The following is a 25692-nucleotide window of genomic DNA, read 5'->3' as shown; positions in this document are numbered from 1 at the left end:
TCGGGTAGGTTTGGGTGTGGTGAACGATCAAACTGATTTGTGAGCAGGTCTAGAAAGAAAATTGTTAAAACATTAAAAAATATTCAATGTGATCATTTAAAGGGTCAATAACTATCTCAAATGGTCAAGAAGACCCATGCAGCACCACACCCACGAGAACTGTGGTCTAATTACAAGGTTCAATATCCAAGCCCAAACTCCACCTGAAAATGGTTAGCCTAGTTGGAGCCGGCCTTAGCTGCCAGACAGTCGGTCAAGGTTCGACTCCGGTGGGCGCTATTTTATATCACTTTCACGGTATTCTGTCTTTAACTATATTCCCTTTCCTTTTTTTCAGATCTTTCATCTTTTTATTTCAGACTACTATTTTTGGAACATGAAATCCTATCTCATATTTGTTGTTTTGATGCTCAATTGTGAAGAATAGCCAATATGGTCATCTTTAACCCTTTTTTTTTATAACCAAGAAAAAAAACACCCCCCTCACCAAGCTCATTGGGCGTAAAACCCCAGAATAATGATGAATATTTCCATTTTTTGCAGAGCAATTCGAGAAAAATAAAAAAAAAATCAATTTATCAGGGGACTTTGGCTGTCCATATTTACCCAAGAAAACATTTTGTCACTATGAACCCCCTTGGTCACCAGGGAGTACACCCATCCATAGCCACCTATGAACCCAGATGGACAGAAAGAGGTTACAATGACTAAATGCAGACAAACCAAAAAGTCCTTTAAATTGAACATCATTCCAACACTAATATTTTTACCTACCAAAAAAAAAAAAAGATAACCGAAGGAATGCCATTGTTGTTGACTGGAGCTGTAAAGAAATATTTGCACAATGAACAGATCCCCATGGTATACTGTTGTCAACAGAACTTTTTAAAGTCCCCCACTGCATATTTGTTAATGTTAGGGACATCAATGAACCTGATGGCTACACCACCACTGGTGAGCCACTTTTGAACCTAGCAAATAGTAGTACAACAGCAAGTCATGAGAGTGCATACTTAAATAAAAAAGACAAACATATAAATCATATCCACAAGATCCACGTACAAACAACTTGGCGAACTCGTTTTTTTTTTTAGTCCAAACAACCCCATATATGTGAAGTACATGCTTTCAGCGGGAACCGACTTGAATCGCCGGAGTCCAACCTGCCTAGAAGCTTTTCTGACGATGCAAGAATCAATGGTTGTAGATGCACTGATTTTTTTTTTTTGATAGGCAGATGCACTGATTTTTTTACTAAAAAAACATGTTTTTTCATTGAAAAACATGATCCAAGGGTCAAATCCCACTAAATCAACCACGTTGAGCACACCCATGAGGTTAGATTGAATCAAAACAACCTGCATCCTAGATTCCCACTAGAATGCGTCTACAATCGACTGTATTAAACACACACACACACACACACACACACACACACACATATATATATATATATATATATATATATATAGAGAGAGAGAGAGAGAGAGAGAGATTTACTGTGAGATAAAAGGTGACCCCCAGATGCTGTTTTCTTGCAGTTTGCTTGACACTTACAAAACCATAAAGAACTTCCAATTTCTTTTTATTTTCTTTTTTTGTTATTCATGTGTAAATTACAGAAAGCGTACAAGAACAAAACTTGAAACAATCTTCTAAAGGTGTTACAATCAATCGCATTGTTCATTAAAGTTCAGGAACTCTAATGTGATTCACAAAAAAATCAAGCATTTTGCAACTAGCATTTGCCTGATTATTTGTCAGACCTTCGCTCTCCAGTTGATGTATCCAATGCAGTTGTCCTCTATCAACAATGATGACCAGCAAAGAGGGACAAAACTGAAGTAGAAGAATGAGTCTCATTCAGTAACCCCTAAATGTAATTGGACGAGTAAGCAGTTCAATATTATGCAATATAAATAATCTCCAAAATGAGGCAGCATCAATCACCAGACCTTTTGTGCATGTAGGAGAGGGAAAATCCCATATAACACCCAACACTCAAGTCTCTTTCCTCCTCTTCTTTGAATATTTTTCTGGTACAGCAAGGTATTCTTCTGCATTTATATTTTCAACCTTATTTTTTTGGCGATGAGCCTTTGCCTTCTCCTGCAAAAGGAACATACCAATGAAGCAATGAGATAGCGTGCCCACAAACGATCCACATAAAAATACAATGATATTTGAGTGGTGTACAAATAAATCAGTCAAAAGTGTGAATTGCAACAGCGTGCAGTTTAAACCAGTTTATGAGTTGCATGCACACACACCCATGCACACACGCCCACAATTAGCAATATAAAGCAATAAAGCATGATTATCATCTTTGAGTTTCACACACAAAAAAAGCACACACATGCACGTGAATATAGGCTATAAGTGGAGCACAGTCACCTAGCAATTATTAAACTGCAAACAGTAAATAGAGAACTCCTTGTGTTGAATTTTTGAAACTTCAAAACCTAAAAGACTTGAGAAACTTCAACACAATTGGACAAAGTCACCTTAACGAAATCCAAAAAAATGGACAATGTTCTCAACGTTGACCAGTCCAAAAATGGACAGATTTAATCAGGGTTTCTTGACTGGACCCAGCAACATAGCAGTCAATAAAGTGCTATGTGTCCTCTAACATGGGTACTTTTGAAAGGCCAAAGTATCCATGTTGACAGTGCGACACAGGTATGTGTACAAGTAGTGGCTGTGGGTGTGGTTTGGTGATTAATGCAGAGTCGGAATTGGTCATGAAACTCAAGACCATTATTTTCCATTCTAAGATGTGGCAACGTTGACCGGGATGATTTTGACTATTTGTGGATTTAGTCATTGTTGAGTTGGGTCAATGAAGAGGCATTTGTGATTGAGATTTGTATTTAGACCCATAAGTGATCCTTGTTCATGTGTATGGTTCTTGCCCACAAGAGGCTTGTACTTGTGCATTGGGTATTTCATTACATGGTATCAGAGCCTTGACACTATCATTGAAAGTTGCATTGAAAGAGTGGAGCAGAACCTCAAAGACGAAGGAGACTCGGTTTGTTGCCTTGAGAAGTGTTCCATCAACATTCTTCATTTTCTTCCATTCTCTCTACCCCTTATCCCTCCATGTTTCTAGCTATTTCTTCTTACCTCTATGACCGAGAAAGAAGTTGTAACCGTTGTTCCCATCAAATTTGATGGGACCAACTACAATGTATGGGTCACGACAGTAAAAAGAATACTAGTGAGAAATGAGCTATGGCATTTGGTTGATGGTTTCACTCTCGAACCTCAACCATCTCTTACCAAAATTATTATTGAAGATAGTAGGCCTAAAGAAGAAATTCTTAAAGACCTTGAAAAAGACAAGGTTCTTCTTGAATACAAGGAGCAAAAAGCATCGGAAGTAGGTCATGTCAAAGTCCTTTCTGTCTTTATGGGAAGTATGTGAAAAGATGTCACGACTGGGCCTGGATCTCAAGATCCATACCCAATCTATTTTAATTTTATTTAAACACATGCTCATTAATGGCATGTTGTAATTTTCACACTTTATGTAATACCCTAATTACACTGTACGTGTATATAGTTAATGAAGCAAAACCACAGACCCTAATTTTTGGGTTTTCTGCAGCCACCGACGCCTCTCTCCCTCTCTACTCCTCTTCCTCTTGTGATTGACGGTGGAATACCATTACCTAACATGGTATCAGAGCATCAGATCGTTCCTTGAAGATCGTGTCCAGCCTCTTTGTCATCTTCTAAGGTATTTTTCTCTCGGTTCATATCGTTTCTTCTTTTCCTTCACAATCCAAAATATTCGATTTCTTCTTCTCCTATTTGTTTCTTCTCTCACTATTCTTTCTTCCATACTGCTGCATCTGATTTCACCCATACAATAATCTTTCCTAACCACGCAATATCAGAAAACTCGTTCTTCCCTTTCTTCGTATTGACGTCAGAACTGAATCTGACCTGAACCTGATCTCTAACTGATCTTTGTACTGCCTTGATTGATTAATATCACTCTATCTACCTCTCAACTTTGGAATTTTCCCTTTTAGAAAGAAAACACGTTATTTTCATATTAACGTGTTTTCTTACTGATTGATACTTATTTTTTCTGCCTCGGGTTTGCAGGTTATTATTATTTAAAAAAAAAAAAAAGCAGGCAGCCGAGTTCTCTAAAATTCAATTATTTGTTCTAAGTTTTTATTTTGTTTGCTCTAAAGTGACTTCTCTTTCCGGTCTCTTAATCCTTCTCATTTTTCGCTTCCCACTGACTATGGATTTATTTTCTTCTTCGCAATCTGGCATTTCTTCCAACTTTCTCAGTCAGCTTGTGTCTGAGAAACTGAACAATTCCAACTTTTTAACCTGGAAGAGACAAATCATCCCATTCATAAGGAGTCATGATCTTTCTGTACATCTGGATGGCTCTATTCATGTTCATCCAGACTTCATATCACAAGAAGGCAAGAATGGTGAGGGTGACACTTCAATTGATTTTGTTAGAAATCCAGAGTATGTATCCTGGATGAAGCGAGTAAAGGCTTTGGTTGCCTACATCACTTTAACTCTGTCACAGGAGGTGCTTGTGGCAATCCCAGATGATTGTTCAGCTATGCAGTTATGGCATCGTCTTGTTCAAACATATTCTCAAGTTTCTCATGCTAGAATTTTATTTTTAAAGAAAGAGTTTCAAATGTTGAGGAAGGACTTCATGACGGTCATGAAGTACTTAAACAAAATGAAGACTATCACGGATCAGTTGGCTATCGTGGGTTGCGCGGTCAGTGACAAAGATATGGTACAACAGACTTTGAGTGGGATGGGACCCAATTATCACATGATGGTTACTTCTTTGTTGTGTTTGCCAGACTTACCTACATTTGAAGACCTTCGTGCTAAGCTCTTACAGTATGAGATGACCTTAAAGGAATTTTCCGAAGGTACTCACAACCCCATTGGAGCACACGATGTTCTTGCCACAGAAGTTACTTATGGTCGAGGACGTGGCAGATATGAATCTCGAGAAAGGGGAGGTCAAGAGAAGAATGGACAAGGAGCCCGTGGAATATTACCTACTCCCAGTATGCCTCATAATCTGCAAAGGCAAAGGACAATACCTACCTACTTTCTCTGCAACAAAAGGAGGCACATCAAAGCAAATTGCTGGTATAACCCGTAAAACAGAAGAAAACAATTGAAGACAAGAAAGGGAACAGATACATTGAAGAATACTGGAGAAGTCAAAGATTTGTTGTTATCTGCCTTGACTGAATTGAACATCAAACAGAATGATCAAGGTACTTGGTATGTTGATTATGGTGCAGCAACTCATGTCACTGGTGATGCTGATAAGCTCCTAAATCTTGTTCCTTATGTTGGTAGAAATAGTATTGTCACTGGAGATGGGTCTCATCACCATATTTTTGTTAAAATGTATCTCTAAAACCATTCTTGTAAGTATATATATATACTTATTCTCTATATATATAAATATATATATATACATATTTTATTTTCTTATACCCAAAAAGGTTATTCTTGTAATTTCACATATTGCGCATATTCCACTTGGAATATGTTGTAATTTCTTTTTATTTTTTTGTATTTCCTTTTTTCTATTTTTTATTTTTTATTTTTTCATAAAGGTGCATTGAGGGTCCCCCCAACGGTCGTTGGGGACTCCCCAACGACTCCTTTGGGAGCCCCCTTTGTACCCCTTTGCTTTTGTATAAATAGGGGTGTTCCCCCTTGTTATTTCTTAAGCTTGAGAGTCTCAAGCATTTGCTCTTTTCTATAAAATACATGCCTTAGTGCATGTTTGCTACTTTTACGCTTTTGTGTGTATTTTGTTCAAGTGTTGTGTGAGTGCCTTCGTGCACATCTTTCATAAATTATTTGTGCTTGTATGTGTATTGTCTCTTCATAGACAATTTTACATGGTATCAAAGCAAGGTTGGTGATAGAGGATCGTGGGATTCTTCTTTTTTCGAGTGCTTCAAAAAGTGTGCCTTCGGATCTTTGAAGTTTGAAGTGGTGGATCTTGCTTCTCAAATATTTTAGAAGAATCTTGTGCAAGTCAGATTTTGAAATCTTGTATTGGTACGCATTTTCTCCCTTCCTCTTTACTCCTTAATGGGCAAAAAAGAGACTCATTTTGCTCTTGGCTTCAAACTAAATGGGTCCAACTATCATGTTTGGGCCAGGAACACGGAGGCTCACATAAAAGGAAAGGGGCTATGGGGTTACGTGCAAGGCACAATTCCGGAACCGGAACCCAAAATTATCGTGATAAAGGGAAGTGAAATCAAGATTCTTGAGGGAGAAGAAAGAATCAAAGCCCTTGAAGAGTATTCTAAGAAGCATGATGAATGAAAAATGAAAAATTTCAAGATTCTTTTTTTGTTTTTCTCATCCGTTGAAACTAAGATTAATGCCAACATTATTAAGTTCAAGAAAGCATCGAAAACTTGGCATTATCTTGAGAAAATGTATACGTCAAGGGACTTATCTCATAAGTATTACCTTCAAAAGAAGGCTCTCTCTCTTACTCAAGGTGAAATGACTATTAGGGAATATTTTACCGATCTTTCTTCCATTTGGGACGAGCTTGCTATGCTTGAACCAAAATGAAGTGGAGAGGCGATTGAACTCCGTCACAAGCAACTTGAAGAAGATCGGTTATTCAACTTTTTGAATGAGTTAAGGCCCGAATTTAAGCAAATAAGGTCATCGTTTACTCCTCCCTCTCTTGAAGATGTACTCACCAAATTAAGTATTGACGAGACTCGTATGGGTTTATGTAAACAAGGATCAAATGTTCTTGTGGTTCCTTGTAATTATGAAGAAAACAATAGGGTCAATGTCGTATCAAAACCCGAAAACGATGTAAAAACCTATCGTCCTCCTCACTTTAAACCACAAAATCAAGGTGAAGATGGTGGGCAAAGAGGAAAAAGGGACTATAGCAAAATTATTTGTCATTTCTGTAAAGAATCGGGCCCCATATGTCCCAAATGGAAGAAACTTCTCACAATCGCTACCACCGGTGTACCGCAAAAAGAGGTGGCATCTTCAAGTGGATCTCTCTCCCTAAGTCAAATAATGGAAGCCCTTCAACCTCTCCTCAAGGGAGCTACCTCCGGTGCCGCCGTGTCTACTCCTTCCTCTCCAGGTAAAGTCTCTTGGCTTTTGGACTCCGGTGCATCTTTTCACATGTCCCAAAACATATTTTCGTTTTCCAATTACTCAAAAAATGTTTTTTCGTCTTTTGTTTCCACTGTTGATGGAACCTCTCTTGAAATTAAAGGCATAGGTAATTTTGAAACTCAAGATTTTTTTATTCCAAAAATTAGATTTATACCTAATCTAAACTTAAACCTTCTCTTTGTTTCTCAATTCTAGGACCATCGTTGCGATATTAAATTTTTTTGTGATAAATGTTTAATACAGAATCGCCAGTCCAGGAAATTGATTGGGGAAAGCTATAGGAAGGGAGACTTATACTATATGGACTATCTTCAAGTTCCAACTTTTTTTTGTAATGTTGCCCGACACAAAGATATAAATGTATGGCACAAAAAACTTGGTCATCCTAATATCACCAAGTTATCTTATTTACACTTTACAAAAGACCTATGTAAAAGTTCATTTTCTTGTAATGATTGTATTCTAAGAAAAATGCGGAGTTTGCCTTTTAAACAAAGAACTATATTCTCTTCTAAAACTTTCAAAATTGTTCATTCAGATGTTTGGAGACCCGCACCTGTTGCTTCAAAATGAGGCTTTTCTTATTATGTAATTTTTGTGGATGACTTTTCCAAATATTCGTGAATCTATTTTCTTAAGTTCAAACATGAAGTATTTTCGTGTTTCAAAACTTTTCATACAATGATCAAGAATCAATTCAACAGTAACATAAAGATATTTAGAAGTGATTCTGGAGGAGAATATCTCTCCAATCAATTTAAAGAGTACCTTGAGGATAACAGAATTGTTCACCAAAGGTCTTATGCTAAAACTCCTCAACAAAATGGGTTGGCCAAAAGGAAACATAGGCACATCATTGAGACCACTAGGACCCTTTCTTAGCTCTCAAAACATTCCTAAAAACTTTTGGGTTGAAGCAACTCTTGCTTCTGTTTATCTGATAAATCGCTTACCATCTAGGATATTGGGAAAAATATCTTCTTTTGAGGTATTACATAAGCTTGAACTTGATTATAATAGGTTACGAGTCTTTGGGTGTAAGTGTTTTATACTTACTGATAAAAATGGCAAGCTCTCTCCAAAGGCTATTCCATGTGCTTTTCTCGGATATTCTGAAAGTCCAAAAGGGTTTCGTTGTTATGACCTTAGAGATGATAAGTTATATGTCTCAAGAAATGTTACATTCTTAGAAAATGAAAGCGGCTTTGAAAAAAATATTTCTCAACAAGAAAATGTTGATTATTCCTTATTTGACTTATTGTCTAGTAATGATGATATATCTAGTGATGATGATGTATCTGTGAAAATATCTCAAAAAAGAGATAAAGTGTGCGATAAGCACAACACCACCAATGTGCACAAATGCACAAGAACACTTAGAACAAATGTACACAAAGGTACAATAAAGAAACTCAAATGCACAAAGGCATACAAAATATAAAGAATTTTATTGAGAAGAATGGAGAACAAAAGCTCCAAGAAGTGCATTTTACAAAGGGGGAACTCCCCTATTTATAAGAGGAAAAGGAGCCTTGGAAAGGCGCCACTAGCTGTTGGAGCCCCTCCAACGGTTAGAATTCTAACCATTGGAGAGGCTCAACAGCTAGTGTTGAGCCCTCCAAGTTGACTTTGAGTCAACAAAAATAAAGACAAAAAAAACTGAAAAGAAAAAAGGAAAAAGAGGAAAAGTAAAAATACAAAAAGAATTACAACATATTCATAATTATGAATATGCGCAAAAGAGAAATGACTAAAATACCCTTGCGGGTTTTACAAGAAAAAGGAAACATATATATTTACATATATATATATAGAGAGAGATAGATACATATACATATATACATAATGTATATATGTATATGTATCTCTCTTTATATATATATGTAAATATTTACATAAAGAGAGATACATTTTAACACCCGCCCTTAAACTTAGGGCACAATCACCGAAAGTTTGCTAAGGAGAAAGTTGAATCTTGGAGAGCAAAGCGCCTTGGTGAAGAAATCTGCCAACTGATATTCTGAAGTTACATAAGGAAGATCGATGACTTTTTGTAGATATGCTGCTCGGACATAATGGCAGTCCATCTCAATATGCTTTGTCCGCTCATGAAACGTGTGATTCTTAGCAATATAGATTGCACTCTTATTATCACAACACAACTTTGTGGGCTCTTGAATTGGAATCCCCATGTCTTGCAGCAACTGATGAATCCAGACAATCTCCATAGTTGTAGACGCCATGGCTCGATATTCTGCTTCGGTGGATGATAGAGACACCTTCTGTTGTTTCTTACATCTCCATGAGATCAGGGATTCACCTAAAAAAATGCAAAATCCTGTAGTGGAGTGACGATTATTTGGATCACCTCTCCAATCAGAGTCAGTATATGCAATTAAATTCAACTCAGAAGATGAAAGGAAAACTCCCTTGTTTAAAGTTCCCTTTATGTATCTGACAACTCGGAGAACGGCACTCATATGAACGGATGTAGGAGCATGCTGAAATTGGCTTGCAGTATGCACGGCATGAGAGATGTCCGGCCTTGTGATGCTAAGATACATTAGAGATCCCACAAGTTGCCGGTAGGGGGTAGGATCCTCCAAAGGTTTCCCATCATCGATCTTCATTTTTTATCCCACAATTTCAGGGGTCTCACAGATTTTATCATCATTAATACCTGATCTGTCAAGAATCTCACAGGCAAGTTTAGTTTGAGACAAAAAATAGCCTCTATGAGAGTAGGCTACCTCGATACCAAGAAAGTAAGTCAGATACCCCAGGTCTGACATTTCAAACCTTTCTTTTAAAATGGTTTTAATGTTTCTGATGCCCTTTATGTCACTACCTGTTATGAACATATCATCAACATACAACAGTAAAATCACAATTCCTGCATCAGACTTTTTGACGAATAGAGCAGTGTCAGTGTAGCATGAGGAAAAACCATTTTGAACCATCACATCATTAAATTGATCATACCAAGCCTTAGGGGCTTGTTTTAAACCATAAAGCGCTTTTTGCAAACGAAGGACTTTCCCCTTTGGTACGTTCATACCAGGAGGAGCATCCATGTAGACTTCATTAAGGTCCTCATTTAGAAATGCATTTTTAACATCCATTTGATAAATATTCCATTTTTTAATAAATGCAATGGTGATCAGACACCTTACAGTAACCATTCGTGCAACAGGAGCAAAGGTTTATTCGTAATCGATGTCGTATTCTTGACTATATCCTTTTGCGACAAGACGGGCTTTATATCTTTCGAGAGTGCCATCACTCTTGGTTTTGACTTTAAAACCCCATCTACATCCTATTGTTTTCTTTCCTTCTGGAAGACATTGAAAAACCCACGTTTTGGCTTTGTTGAGGGCTCTAAGTTCGTTGTCCATGGCATCCCTCCATTCTATCATTTCCTTAGCTTCTTTAAAATTTCTAGGTTCTTGATATGAGTGAATGGCACTAAGACATGCCCTATGCTTTGGAGAAAAAGACTCATAGGATATAAATCTAGAAGGATTTTTCCTAGATCTTTCAGTTCTTGGAGAGTTGTTGGAAGATTCACTAAGCTCACTATATTTCTCTATAGCACTTCTAAAAGTGTTTTTATCTCTATGAGTATAGGTAATTGGTTCATTTATCATTTCTTCTTCATCATGAATGGTTTGAGGAATACTTTCACTTATATCCTCATTCTCATTTAATTCATCATCGCTAAAAAAATCTTCATTTCTAGATAATAGTTCAAACAAAAAAGAATAATCGGCATTATCTTCATGAGTTTTGTGTTCTTCAAAACCACTTATGTTTTCTAAAAAGGTTACATTTCTTGAAACATATAGTTTATCATTCTTAATATCATAACACCTAAAACCTTTTTGGGTTTCCGAATATCCTAAAAACGCATAAGGAATAGCTTTGGGAGATAATTTATCATTCTTATCGGTGAGAACAAAACATTTACAACCAAAAATTCTTAACCTATTGTAATCGGGTTCTTTTTTATACAAGATTTCATATAGAGATATTTGATTCAAGTTTTTGGATGGAAGTCGGTTGATGAGATAAACCGATGCAAGAGCTGCTTCGGCCCAAAATCTTTTTGGAATTTTTTGAGAAATTAGCAAAGTTCTTGTAGTTTAAATTATGTGTCTATGTTTTCGTTCGACCAACCCATTTTGTTGGGGAGTTTTGGGACAAGACCTTTGATGAACAATCCCATTATTTTCAATATAACTTTTGAAATCATTTGAAAGATATTCTCCCCCAGAATCGGTTCTAAGAATTTGTAATTTACTATTGAATTGATTTTGTATTAACATGTGAAAAACCTTAAAAGTAGAGAAAACCTCATGTTTATGTTTGAGGAAGAATATCCAACTATACCTTGAAAAATCATCCACATAAATAACATAATACGAAAAACCTCCCTTAGACACAACGGGTGCCGGTCCCCAAACATCCGAATGCACAATTTCGAAAGGCTTAGTTGAAAACATAGTTCTTTGTCCAAAAGGTAAGCTTCTCATTTTACCAAGAATACAATCATTACAATTGAAATTGTCTTTACATAAGGTTTTAGCAAAATGTAAATACGAAAGCTTGACAATATTTGGATGCCCAAGGCGTTTATGCCAAACATTTATATCCTTATGTTGGGCAACATTACAAAAAGAGGTTTTTGGAATTTGAAGAAATTCCATGAGATAAAGATCTCCCTTCCTAGAGCCTTCCCCAATCAACTTTCCGGACCGGCGATCCTGTATCCAACATTTATTTGATGAGAATTTGATATCACACCCATGATCCGATAGTTGAGAGACGGAAAGCAAATTTAAATTTAGTTTTGGTATAAATCTAACTTTTGGAATAAAAAAACCTTGTCTTTCAAAATCACCAATTCCTTTTATTTCAAGAGAAGCCCCATCCGCGGTGGAGACAAAAGACGGTGACAAATTTTTTGAGTATTTAGAAAGTGAAAAAACATTTGGAGTCATATGAAAGGATGCACCCGAGTCTAAGAGCCAAAGAGTCTTACCGGGAGGAGAGAAGGTGGTCATGGCGGCTCCGGAAACGGATCCCTTGAGGAGTGGTTGAAGAGCTTCCATGATTTGATTGAGAGACAAAGTAGCATAATTGGAAGTAGAAGGACCTTCCTCCTTGGTTGATTGGAAAGTAGTAGACATAGCCACCATCTTCTTCCATTTAAGGCATACCGGTTTAATGTGACCCGGTTCTTTGCAAAAATGGCATATGATCTTACTATAATCTCTTCTTCCATAATGCCCACCATTTTCTCTTCCTCCATGATTTTTGTTAAAATGAGGGGGTTTATAGGTTTTAACATTATTCCCCGGTCTTGAGACGGCATAAGCACCCTCATCCTCATCTTTAGAAGGAACGGCCAACACACTTAGATTGGTTTTATTCATTCTCAATCTAGTTTCTTATCCACTTAATTTGGTAAGCACATCTTCCAAAGGAGGGGAAGAGAAAGAAGATAAGAGAGAGGATCTAGTTTGTTCAAACTCGGGTCTAAGCCCATTTAAAAAGTTAAACAAATGATCCTCTTCTAATTGTTTGGCTCTGAATTCAATAGCCTCACCACTCCATTTAGGTTCTTGGAGGGCAAGTTCATCCCAAATAGTGGATAACTCGGCGAAATACTCTCTAACGGACATTTCTCCTTGTTGAAGGGTTAAAGCCTTCTTTTGGAGATAGTATTTATGGGACAAATCTCTTGAAGTATACATTCTTTCAAGATATTCCCATACTTGATATGCCTTTTTAAACTTTAGAATGTTGGCATTAATTTTGGTCTCAACCGAAGAGAAGAACCATGAGAGTATTTTGAAATTTTTCACTTCCCATTCTTCATGTTTCTTATTGTAATCTTCAAAAGCCTTTTCACTTTCTTCTCCCTCAAGAACCTTGATCTCCCCTCTCTCAAGGGTAGTAATTTTTGGTTCGGGTTTGGGAATAGTTCCTTGAACATATCCCCAAAGACCCTTTCCTTTTATATGGGCCTCCATATTCCCGGCCCATACATGATAATTCGTTTCATTCAATTTGAAGCCAAGAGAGAAGTGAGAATCCTTTTCGCCCATTAGAGAGGATACAAAGAGAAATAAATGTGTACCACAATGCGAAATGAGTCCCTTCTTGATGTAGGAAGCTTCTAAAATATAGAATGAAGAGCCGAGCCTTCACTCCAACCACCACAACTTAATGGCACGCTTTACGAGGTACTCCAACGAAGAGAGAAAAAAGCACGATCTTATTTTCCTTTAAGCCTAGTTCTGATACCATGTGAAAATATCTCAAAAAAGAGATAAAGTGTGTGATAAGCACAACACCACCAATGTGCACAAATGCACAAGAACACTTAGAACAAATGTACACAAAGGTACAATAAAGAAACTCAAATGCACAAAGGCATACAAAATATAAAGAATTTTATTGAGAAGAATGGAGAACAAAAGCTCCAAGAAGTGCATTTTACAAAGGGGGAACTCCCCTATTTATAAGAGGAAAAGGAGCCTTGGAAAGGCTCCACTAGTTGTTGGAGCCCCTCCAACGGTTAGAATTCTAACCGTTGGAGAGGCTCAACAGCTAGTGTTGAGCCCTCCAAGTTGACTTTGAGTCAACAAAAATAAAGACAAAAAAAACTGAAAAGAAAAAAGGAAAAAGAGGAAAAGTAAAAATACAAAAAGAATTACAACATATTCATAATTATGAATATGCGCAAAAGAGAAATGACTAAAATACCCTTGTGGGTTTTACAAGAAAAAGGAAACATATATATTTACATATATATAGAGATAGATACATATACATATATACATGATGTATATATGTATATGTATCTCTCTTTATATATATATATATATATATATATATATATATGTAAATATTTACATAAAGAGAGATATATTTTAACAGTATCATCAAACCATGATGGGGGAAATGATGGTGATGTTGGTGAATATAACTCACCCAATGAACAAGAAGGTAGAATTTCAAGTGATCCAATAATCTATTCTCGAAGAAACCAAGATACCTTTAGAAGTGTTATTGATCAATATAGTGAGTTTGTTCTTACTCTCGACCACAGAAGATCTGAAAGGAATAAGAGACCTCCAACTCGTCCTTCTCACCCCGATATAGGGCTTATCTTAGTGCTATTCACTCTTATTTTGAACCTAGAAATTTTGAAGAAGCTAAAAAATGTATAGAATGGCAAGAAGCTATGCAAAATGAACTTAACGCTCTTAGGAAGGCTGAAACCTGGGATTTTCAAACTCTACCCATAGGAAAGAAAATTATAGGTTGTCGATGGGTTTTTAAGGTTAAGACTAAGAGCGATGGATCACTGGAAAGGTATAAAGCTCGCTTAGTCGCAAAAGGATACGGGCAAGAGTATAAAATTGATTATGGTGAAACTTTTGCTCCTGTAGCCCGAATGGTTACAGTTAGATGTCTTATTACTATTGCATCTATTAAAAATTGAAATATTTTTCAAATTGATGTGAAAAATGCTTTTTTGAATGGTGATCTTACCGAAGAAGTTTATATGGATGCTGCACCGGGCATGAAGATTCCTAAAGATAAAGTTTTTCGTATTCAAAAGGCCCTCTATGGTTTGAAACAGGCCCCCAAAGCCTGGTATGATAGATTCACCAGTGTAATGCTGGAAAATGGTTTTTCCTCCTGTTATACTGATACTGCTTTGTTTACTAGATAATCTGATGCAAGAATTCTGATACTATTTCTCTATGTTGATGACATGTTAATTACAGGTGATGATGTTCAAGGAGTCAAGGGTATTAAGTCCGTCTTGACTTCAAAATTTGAGATGTCAGACTTGGAATTGAGGTTGCATATTCTCAACGTGGTTACTTCCTATCTCAGTCTAAACTTGCTTGTGAGATTATTGACATGTCAGGGATTTCTGATGACAAAGTCTGCGAAACTCCTGAAGTCGTGGGATCAAAAATGAAGATTGATGACGGTGTTCTTCTAACTGATCCTACTCCTTACAGGCAGTTGGTAGGCTCTTTAATGTACCTTAGCATTACTCAACCTAATTTGTCACATGCTATTCACATCGTCAGTCAGTTTCAGCACACTCCTACAACAGTTCATATGAGTGTTGTTCTTCGCATCATCAGATATTTAAAGGGAACAGTGAATAAGGGAGTATTTCTATTTTCTTCTTCTGAATTAAAATTACTTGCTTATATTGACTCGGATTGGGAAGGTGACCCTAATAACCGTCACTCCACCACTGGCTTTTGTGTTTTCTTAGGAGAGTCTTTGATTTCATGACGATGTAAAAAGCGACAGAAGGTCTCTCTGTCATCCACTGAAACAAAATATACAGACAGGGCATCAACTACCATGGAAATTGTATGGATTCGACGCCTTTTGGAAGATATGAGAGTGCTTATCAGAGAACTAACTAAGCTATGCTGCGACAACAAAAGTGCAATTTATATTGCCAAGAATCACACCTTTCACTAGTGAACAAAGCATATAGAGATGGACTGCCATTATGTCAGGGAAGAATACTTGAAGAAGGTCATTGATCTACCGTACGTGACGTCTGAGTATCAACTTGCGGACTTCATCACAAAAGCTCTTTGTTCACCCAGATTTCATTTCCTTCTTAACAAACTTGCGGTTATCGCACCGTAAGTTTGAGGGGGGGTCTTAAAATGTATCTTCAAAACCATTGTTGTAAGTATATATATATATAGAGAGAGAGAGAGCTATGTCACAGGGATTCGGCTAGCAGGGTGTCGCACCCGCGTCGATGCTACTCGACGCGGGTGCGGGTGCGGCCCCAGGTGCGGTCAACCCGATCCTGGGTGCGTTGACTGCACCCAGGGTCATTTCGGTCCATTTTTGTTTGGATTTTTTTTTAAAAAAAATTGCCCTACGAAATGGGTTGCAAAATTTAAAAAAAAAAAATTGGACCGCTGCTCTTGTTTTAAAAAAGGGGCACTTGTGTCCACAACATCTTACGAGCTTTGTTGGCATCCCATGCTATTCCTGCCTCCAAACAATTAATTCACAGTGTTGGAAAACATATTGTTAACTTGGAAATGATGATCCATCTTCCTCAAAAATTAAAACCAAAATTCAAGAGCCTTTTGAAGTCTTTATGCTTCAACCAACCAAATCCTTTTTCGTCAAGGATTTTCTCTCTCCATAATAAATGATAATGGTGGTGGTAGAGTAGAGCCTTGGTGGCTATTAGTATTCACTTTTCTCCTGACGAGATGGGTGCTCTAGTCGTAGCCTTGTGTAGAGCTCTCTTTTCCACATGTCAAATCCAATAAATTTCTTTTAGCTGTCATCTGTGTGCAACTGTATATAAAATGAAATTTGAAAACCCCTAGGCAGTGGCGTGGCAGTGGCAGTGGCATCGTAGGCCTCGTGAAGACTTTCCAACAAACCACGTCAAACCTTTCGCTTATATTTTTTTTCGTGAAGACCAGGGAGTTTCAGACATGATTGAATCATGACAATCAGCAGAATGCAGCAGGCTGGGTCGATCAGATTGCCAATCCTTCTGGTTCATCAATTTTGTCCCGTTGAGCTAAAGTACACAACAAGCAGAACGTGGGTAACAAGTCTTCAAACAAACACACCAGCAAAAAAAACTGAACCTCGACCCGTGCCGATGGAACCCCCGACCCCCTTCTATATATATATATATATATATATATATATATATATATATATATATATATATATATATATATATATATATATATATATATATATATATATATATATATATATATATATATATATATATATATATTTACATTTTTTCCCCTGCCGCACCCCCGCACCCGGGTTTTTTGGAAGTGCCGAATCCCCGCACTCGCACCCATGTGACATAGATAGAGAGAGAGAGAGATACATATACATATATATCATATATGTATATGTATCTCTATATATATAAATATATATATACATATTTTATTTTCTTATACCCGAAAAGGGTATTCTTGTAATTTCACATCTTGCGCATATTCCACTTGGAATATGTTGTAATTTCTTTTTATTTTTCTGTATTGTCTTTTTTTTCTATTTTTTCTTTTTTCTTTTTTCATAAAGGTGCATTGGGGGTCCCCCCAATAGAGTCGTTGGGGACCCCCAACGATCACAAATGTGACAGTTGGGGGCTCCCCAACGACTCCTTTGGGAGCCCCCCTTGTGGGGGTGTTTCCCCTTGTTATTTCTTAAGCTTGAGAGTCAAGCATTTGCTCTTTTCTATAAAATGCATGCCTTAGTGCATGTTTGCTACTTTTACACTTTGGTGCGTATTTTGTTCAAGTGTTGTCCCTTCGTGCACATCTTTCATAAAGCATTTGTGCTTGTATGCGTAGTGTCTCTTCGTAGACAATTTTACAATTTCGCACATTGGAAATTCTGTAATTCATATGTCCAACTATTCCCTTGCTCTTTCAAATGTCATTTATGCTTCTAATATCAAGAAAAATATTGTTTCAGTCTAAACTTGTCGATGACATTAATGCTTCAGCTGACTTTACTCCCTTTTCTGTTCATGTTAAGGACCTTCACACGAGGGAAATGTTCACTGAAGGAAAACGATAAGGGAATATGTATGTGTTCCAAGAGAATCCTTCCTCTCGTGTTCAACCTGTTGATTCCATCTTGAAGCTCGCATCATCATCTTCAGCCCCTCCTGAGAGTGTCCTTAATATTTCTGAATGTATTGAGTCGAATCTTTGGCATGGTCGTCTGGGTCATTGTAGTAATCGTTTTATTGATAAGCTTGTTTCAAGCAGTCTTATTCCCAAGTCAAGTCTGAATTTAAGTGTCATTAATAAAAAATGTTCTAGTTGTCTTCGGTGTAAGAGTCATGTTCTTCCATTTCATTTCATTAATAAAAGAGCTTAAAGACCATTTGAAATTATATGTTCCAATGTTTGGGGTCCGGCTCCAGTTCCTTCCATGTCTGGCACTAGATATTATCTCATTTTTGTTGATAGCTATTCTCGATATACATGGATCTTCTTTATGAAAAGTAAATCTGAAACCTTCAAATTGTTTCAGAATTTTCATTCTTTTGTTCAAAATAAATTTTCTAAGAATATTACTTATTTCCAATGTGATGGAGGGGTGAGTTCTCTTCATGACTATTAATTTCCTCCAGACAAATGGAATAAGTAGGCACCCTCATACACCTCAACATAATGGAATTGTTGAACGGAAGCATCGCCATATTGACGAAAGTGCAATGAACATGATGCATGATAATAATCTTCCAGTTACCTTTTGGGCAGAGGCCTTTCATACAGCAGTCTATGTCATAAATCGATTGCCCATGAATATCTTGGAAAACAAATCACCCTATTTCTCTTTGCATGGTGTGCATCCAAATTATCATGATTTGTGTGTATTTGGGTGTGTATGTTATGTTCATGTTGACAGTTCAATGCGACACAAATTTCAGGATAAGGCCTTACAGTGCAAATTTGTGGGATATGATTACAAAGGATACAGATGCTATGATCCCGTGAGCAAGCACATCAAGATATCCAGAAATGTTGTGTTTGATGAATCAAATTTTGGTCATAATGTTGACACTCCTGAAATTGAAATCTATCACCCTTGGTTGAACTCATATCTCTTTTCTAGTATTGACGGTGTTTGTTCTTCAGACTGTAATCAAAGAGATGAGGGAAACGTGTCTACTGTTGCGCAAAGAACTCAGGAAAGTGTGATCTTTGAACCATCATTGGCCCCCGAAAGGTATAAAGGCATTGTTTACTCTTGACGTGAGAAGGAGATATTCCCCAGCTCTAATCAGGAACTGAATTCTCCTTCTTTTTCCATTCAATCACCTGTTCACAGAAGGTCTACCCGACCTCGACATCCTATTGATAGGTGGGTTAGTTACGAGAACTTCACAATGGATTTTCAACTTTTCTTAACCTCTTTGGGCAAGGAAGATCAACCCACCACGTTTTATCAAGCAATAAATTCTAAAAGATGGATTGAAGCTATGAACGAAGAAATGGAGGCTCTTTATGAGTGTGGCACTTGGGATATTGTTCTCAGACCACACAATCGAAATGTGGTTGGTTCAAAGTGGGTGTATAAGATAAAGTATAAGCCGGATGGTACTATCGAGGGATACAAGGCTAGACTGGTTGCCAAAGGCTTCACACAGGAGCAAGGGCAAGACTATGATGAGACCTTCAGTCCAGTCGTGAAAATGAGCACTATCCGCATCATATTATCATTGGTTGTTGAGCACCAGTGGACTCTCAGTCAACTAGATGTAAAAAATGCATTTCTCCATGAAACTCTGAAGGAGGAAGTATACATGGAGCAACCTACTGTGTTTGCCGAAGAGAATTTCAAAGAATGCGTGTGCAGGTTAAAGAGAGCTATATATGGTCTGAAGCAGGCATCTCGATCTTGGTTTGACAGTTCTCTCTTGAAGTAGAAAAATATGGCTTTTGTCGGTCTCTTCTTGACCATTCTCTTCTCATATTAAAATGCAAAGATATAGTTACCTTGTTATTGATATATATTGATGACATTATCATTACAGGTAACTCTAATGAACATATTGAACAGGTCAAAGAACTTTTGAGTCATAGATTGAAGATGAAGGATCTTGGTAAACTGTGATACTTTCTTGGAGTAGAAGTTGACAGGACTCCCAAAGGCATGACACTTACTCAACATAAGTATATTGTTGATGTTCTTAGCAAGGCAGGTATGACAGATTGCAAGCCTCTAAGCACACCCAGTGTACTTCATCAGAAACTCAGTTTCCAAGATGGAGATTTGTATGAGGACCCTACAGGATATCGCAGGGTAGTAGGAATGTTTTAGTATCTTACCTTCACTCGGCCTAACATTGTCTATTCGGTCAATCAAGTATCTCAGTTCATGCATGAACAGCATATTGGACATATGGAAACTGTTAAATGCATTATTCGATATTTGAAGAGAACTATTGGAGAAGGTCTTTTGTACAGAAAGAGTATGTATGGCCATCACATGCATGAACTTCTTACTTACACGATGCAGATTGGGCAGGAGATCCAGATGAGCGTAGATCAGTCTCAGGATACTGTGTTTTCATTGGCCAAAATCTTGTCTCCTGGAGTAGTAGGAAACAAAAGGCCATAGCCAGGTCGAGCACAGAAGCTGAATATAGATCAATGGTAGCTGCTACAGCCGGAGTAACATGGATCAGACACATGTTGGCAGAAGTAGGAGAATCGATTTTTAAAAGTATTCTCTTGTGTGACAATCAAAGTGCTATCAACATGTCATTCAATCCTATCTACCACAGTCGTGCCAAGCATATTGAAATTGATCAACATTTTGTAAGACAGAAGGTTGAAGAGAAGGAAATTAAACCAGAATACGTTCGGACTGCTGATTAAGTTGTTGACTTGTTTACAAAAGGACTTATCAAGGACAGATTTTGGATGTTAAAAGGCAAGTTGTTCATGGTTCAAAACCATGTACAACTTGAGGGAGGGTGAAAAGATGTCACGCCTGGGCCTGGATCTCAGGATCCAAACCCATTCTGTTGTAGTTTTATTTAAACACATGCTCATTAATGGCATGTTGTAATTTTCACACTTTATGTAATACCCTAATTACATTGTACGTGTATATAGTTAATGAAGCAAAACCACAGACCCTAATTTTTGGGTTTTCTGCAACCACTGACGCCTCTCTCCCTCTCTACTCCTCTTCCACTTGTGATTGACTGTGCAATACCATTTCCTAACAGTATGAGTACCGAGCAATGTAAAAACATTCTAAAATTTGAGAGAACGGCCCTAGCTTGAGTGTTTATCAACCAAACTTACACTAAAAAAGATGGTGCTCACAAATAGGAGATTCGCAACAAGATCTATACTTGCAAACAAAATGACAAAAATGTAAGTAAATATTATAGCTCCCTAAGAAACTATGGGACCAAATCGCCAAGTTTGAACCCATTTGGGATACTTTCAATGACGCTTGTGACAGAAAGGAACAAATTTTGGAAGAACAATTTTTTCAATTTATGCAAGGCCTTAGACCCGAATTCGAACAAGTACGAGTCAACATCACTCACCGCAACAAGGGAAATTTTCAACCTCTAGATGAGGTTTTGGCCAAAGTATGTAAGAAGCAACAAGGTTGAACATCTTGAAAAATGTCTGAGCCAAAAGAAACCAAGAAAATATGTTGGCGGTCTCAAGACCCGAAGCGAACACTTACCTTATAGGCCTCCTCATTTCAACAAATTCAACTATGGAAGGCCACGTAGTGATAAAAGGAAAAAAAAGATTATTTACCACAATTGGGGCAAACCAGGGCATATCAAGCCTTATTATCTCGAATTCAAAGGAAGAGATGAACAAAGAGCGCCAAGTGTAGATTCATCACAAAAAGACCGAAATGAAACCAATGGAGACCTCAAATTCGTTGAAACCATAATTGTATCTCAACTAGTGGAGGCTCTACAACTTCTCAAATGTTCATCATCTTTTACTACAGGTGACGATGTTTCCCCATCTTCTCTCCCAAGTAAAATATGTTGCCTCTTATACTTTGCTGCTTCTTTACATATAACCCCTAATATTTCTTTACTCTCCGATTTAAAAAAACAATTCAAGTAGATCTAATGTTTTTACTGTGGACAGCTCTTCTCTTGAAATAAAAAGCATTGAAATTTTTAAAAAAAATTCAAAATTTTCTATTCCAAAAATTAGATTTATCACAAAACTTAATTTAAATATTCTATCTGTTTCTCAAATTGCCAACCATAACTGTAAGAACTCTTTCTCATCCAATCAATGTGCAATACAGGATCTCTAGTTCGGGATGCAGATTAAGGAAGGTCATAAGAAAGGAGATCTCTACTACATGGACCGACTAATTGATTCTACCAAAAACTCCTTTTGTCTCAATGTACAAAATTTGGATATTATTTTGTGGCATCAAAGACTAGGACATACTAGCATTTCCAAATTATCCAATGTACCACATTTGAGAAAATTTTGTAATGAAAAAAATTTATTGTACTGATTGCATTCTTGGCAAAATGAAGGTCATTCCTTTCCAAAACAGAATTTTTTTCTAAACCACCTGAATTAATTTGGATATTATTTTGTGGCATCAAAGACTAGGACACCATAGCATTTTCAAATTATTCAATGTACCACATTTGAGAAAATTTTGTAATGAAAAAATTGATTGTACTGATTGCATTCTTGGCAAAATGAAGGCCATTCTTTTCCAAAAAAAGAACTTTTTTTTTCTAAACCACCTAAATTAATTCATTTGGATGTATGGAGTCCGGCTCCTGTTACATTTAAAGGTGTCCTTGCTTATTATGTGATATTCATTGATGATTATTCACGATTTACATAGATCTATTGTCTTAGGCACAAAAATGCAGTTTTTGAGACCTTCAAATCCTTTTATAACTTAGTTAAAATTTTATTTCAAACCAATATTAATATTTTTTGCTCTGATTCACGGGGAGAGTTTATGTCAAATGATTTTAGAAAATACTTAAAAACTAATGGCATTGTTCACCAAAGATCCTGCCCTTGTACCCCCCAACAAAATGGTTTAGCCGAAAGGAAGCATAGACACATCATAGAAACCACCAGGACGCTACTTATTTTCAAAAATATTCCGAAAATGTTTTGGGCCGAAGTCGCAGTTACTGTTGTTTACCTCATAAATCGAATTCCTTCAGTAAAACTTCAAAATATCACTCCTTTTGAAAAACTTTACAAACTTCCTTCTGATTATGCTAGATTAAGAACTTTTGGTTGTTCATGCTATGTTCTTGATAAACAAAAATGATAAGTTATCCCCTAGAGCCATTCCTTATGTTCTTTTTGGGTATGGTGAGACCCAGAAAGGATTTAGATGTTATGACATTAAAAATGATAGACTATATGTTTTCAGAAATGTTACCTCTTTGGAAAAAGAATGTCCTTTTGATCAAAATGTGCCCAAGAAAACAAGAGACTATTCTTTCTTATTTGAGTTACTTCCTAATAAAGATTCTATTAGTTTTGGTCGTCAAGATGAACTTATTATTCATATTCCTGCTAATGAGGACCATGATTTAGATAGTAATGAACCTAATCTCCTTCATTATAGAAGAAGAGGTGTCAAGACGCAATCTAGTGCTTTAGACAAATATTCCAACCTTGAGTCACAAGATTATAGTAACCTTAGGAAAACCATTAGGGAATCTATAGATTTGTTTCATATGATTCTTTTTCTTCCCAACATAAAGCTTGTCTAGCTAAAATCTTTTCTTATTACGAACATGTTTCTTACAAAAAAGCCAAAAATCATCCCGAACAGATAGACGATATGAACCATGGTTGCCAGTTGAGGAAGCGGGAGCGGGAAGCGAGGCACTTTCCAAATTTTAGGAAGTGTGAAGCATGGGACGACTTAGGAGCGAATCAGGAATCGTCTCGGAAGCGAACCGAAAGCAACCTAAGAAGCGAGGGGAAAGCAAAAAAAGAGAAAAATAAAATAAAATAAAATAAAAATACAAAAAAAATGAAAAAATGGGAGAAGCGAGGGGAAAGCGCAGGAGAAGCGACGGGGGAAGCGTGTTTCCCATTAAAGGGAAGCATGCTTCCCCATGCATTTCAAAAGCGCGACGTTTTGCGCTTCCCCACTTACCTAGGCGTCTCTAGTAACTCTGATATGAACCATGAACTTGAAGCCTTAAAAAAATCTCACACATGGAAAATAGAAGATTTACCATCAGGAAAAAAAATTCATAGGTTGTAGGTGGGTTTATAAAGTAAAAACTATTCTTTAGAAATATATAAGGCTAGATTTGTTGCCAAGGGATATTCACAAGAATACGACATTGATTATGATGAAATGTTTGCACCTGTAGCTAGGATGACCACAGTTAGATGATCTAACTTAGATCCCTTATAGATTTAGTTGCCATTAGAAATTGGAATATCTGCCAAATGGATATTAAAAATGTCTTCTTGAATGGCGAGTTAAAGGAAGAAGTTTATATAAATCCTCCGCCAGGATATGAGATTACTACAAAAAAGGTTTTTCATCTTCATAAAGCCTTGTATGGTTTGAAACAAGCCCCAAAGTTTTGTTATGATCGTTTCAGTATTGTTAGGCTTAATATTGGTTTTAAATTGTGTTATACTAACATTGTTATATTTGTTAAGCATTCTTATGCAAGTGTTGTAATTCTTCTTCTATATGTTGATGACATGATCACTACTGGAAGAGACAAACGAGGAGTTGTTCATATTAAAAATGTTTTGAAACAAAATTTTGAAATGATTGACCTAGGCTTTCTTAGATATTTTTTAGGGATTGAGGTAGCATACTCAACTAGGGGATATTTTCTAACTCAATCTAAGTTTACTACTTAGATTATTGACTGGTCAAGCATTTCAGATGAGAAGATGGTGGATATTCCTGAAGTTATCAATGCCAAGATAAAAATCGATGATGTGACACTCGTGGATGACCCCACTCCATACCACCAAATGATGGGGCTCTTACCTACTTGACCATTACTCGACCTGACATCTCTCATGTTGTTTATACAGTAAGTCAATTTTAGCACTCTTCTACTATTGTTCACATGAGTGTTGTTATGTGTATTGTTAGATATTTACAAAATTCTATTTTTAAATAAATTATTTTGTCATCTTCCTCCTCCCTTGAATTAAGGGCATATACTAACTCTGATTGGGGGAGGAGATCCCAATAATAGACGCTCAACCACTGGTTTTTGCGTCTTTATAGATAACTCGTTGGTGTCTTAAAAGTGCAAGAGGTAGCAAAAGTTTTTTTGTCATCAACTGAAGTTCAATATCGCGCATGGCTACCACGACATCCGAGATTGTATGGTTGAGACGATTATTAGAAGACATGGAAGGGTTGATGAAGTCACCCTCGTGGTTATGCTATGACAACAAGAGCATCATTTATATAGCGAGCAACCACACATTTCATGAAAGGACTAACATATAGAGATAGACTACCACTATGTTCATAAAGAATACCTTAAGAAAACTATTATCCTGCCATATGTAGCATTGGAATTTTAGTTAGCCGACTTCTTCACAAAGGCGCTTCCTTCTTCCCGGTTTCAATTCTTGACAAAATTTCGGTGATTATACCGTAAGTTTGAGGGGGGGGGGGGTGTTAAATTGTACATATATATATAGGTGTATAATATGGTTGTATATGCAAATATATACATATAAATATGTATATATATTTTTCTTGTGCTTGTAATAGGTAATACCCATTAGGGATATTGTTGTCACTTCACTTTGTGTAATAGGCTGTGCCCATTAAAGGCACTTTAATATTTTTACTTTTTTACTTTTTATTTTGTTTTCGTCTTTTTATTTCTAGCTAAGGACATAATGGTCCTTAGCCATTAGAATTGTTGGG

At 36.8% G+C, this 25692-nt stretch overlaps 1 protein-coding gene across 2 annotated transcripts in view; it reads right to left on the bottom strand.

Annotated features, from left to right (window-relative positions):
- Positions 1-1566: 1566 nt before the first annotated feature.
- Positions 1567-25692, bottom strand: part of LOC149823336 (KRR1 small subunit processome component homolog) — a 41081-nt gene continuing 16955 nt past the window's right edge. Inside the window, exons 12-13 of one of the 2 annotated variants that reach the window (XM_090018785.1) lie at positions 1956-2109; positions 1567-1873 (exon numbers count right to left, since the gene is read on the bottom strand). In XM_090018785.1, the coding sequence (XP_089874911.1) occupies positions 2002-2109 (108 nt within the window). In that variant the 3' untranslated portion in view covers positions 1567-1873; positions 1956-2001. The remainder of the gene's footprint in view (positions 1874-1955; positions 2110-25692) is intronic. The other variant, XM_090018784.1, reaches the window with a different exon arrangement.

The sequence above is a fragment of the Nuphar pumila genome, chromosome 10, assembly GCF_984573655.1.
Source record: "Nuphar pumila chromosome 10, dmNupPumi1.hap1.1, whole genome shotgun sequence".
NCBI classification, from domain to species: Eukaryota; Viridiplantae; Streptophyta; class Magnoliopsida; order Nymphaeales; family Nymphaeaceae; genus Nuphar; species Nuphar pumila.
This window is presented reverse-complemented; position numbering and strand designations above follow the sequence as displayed.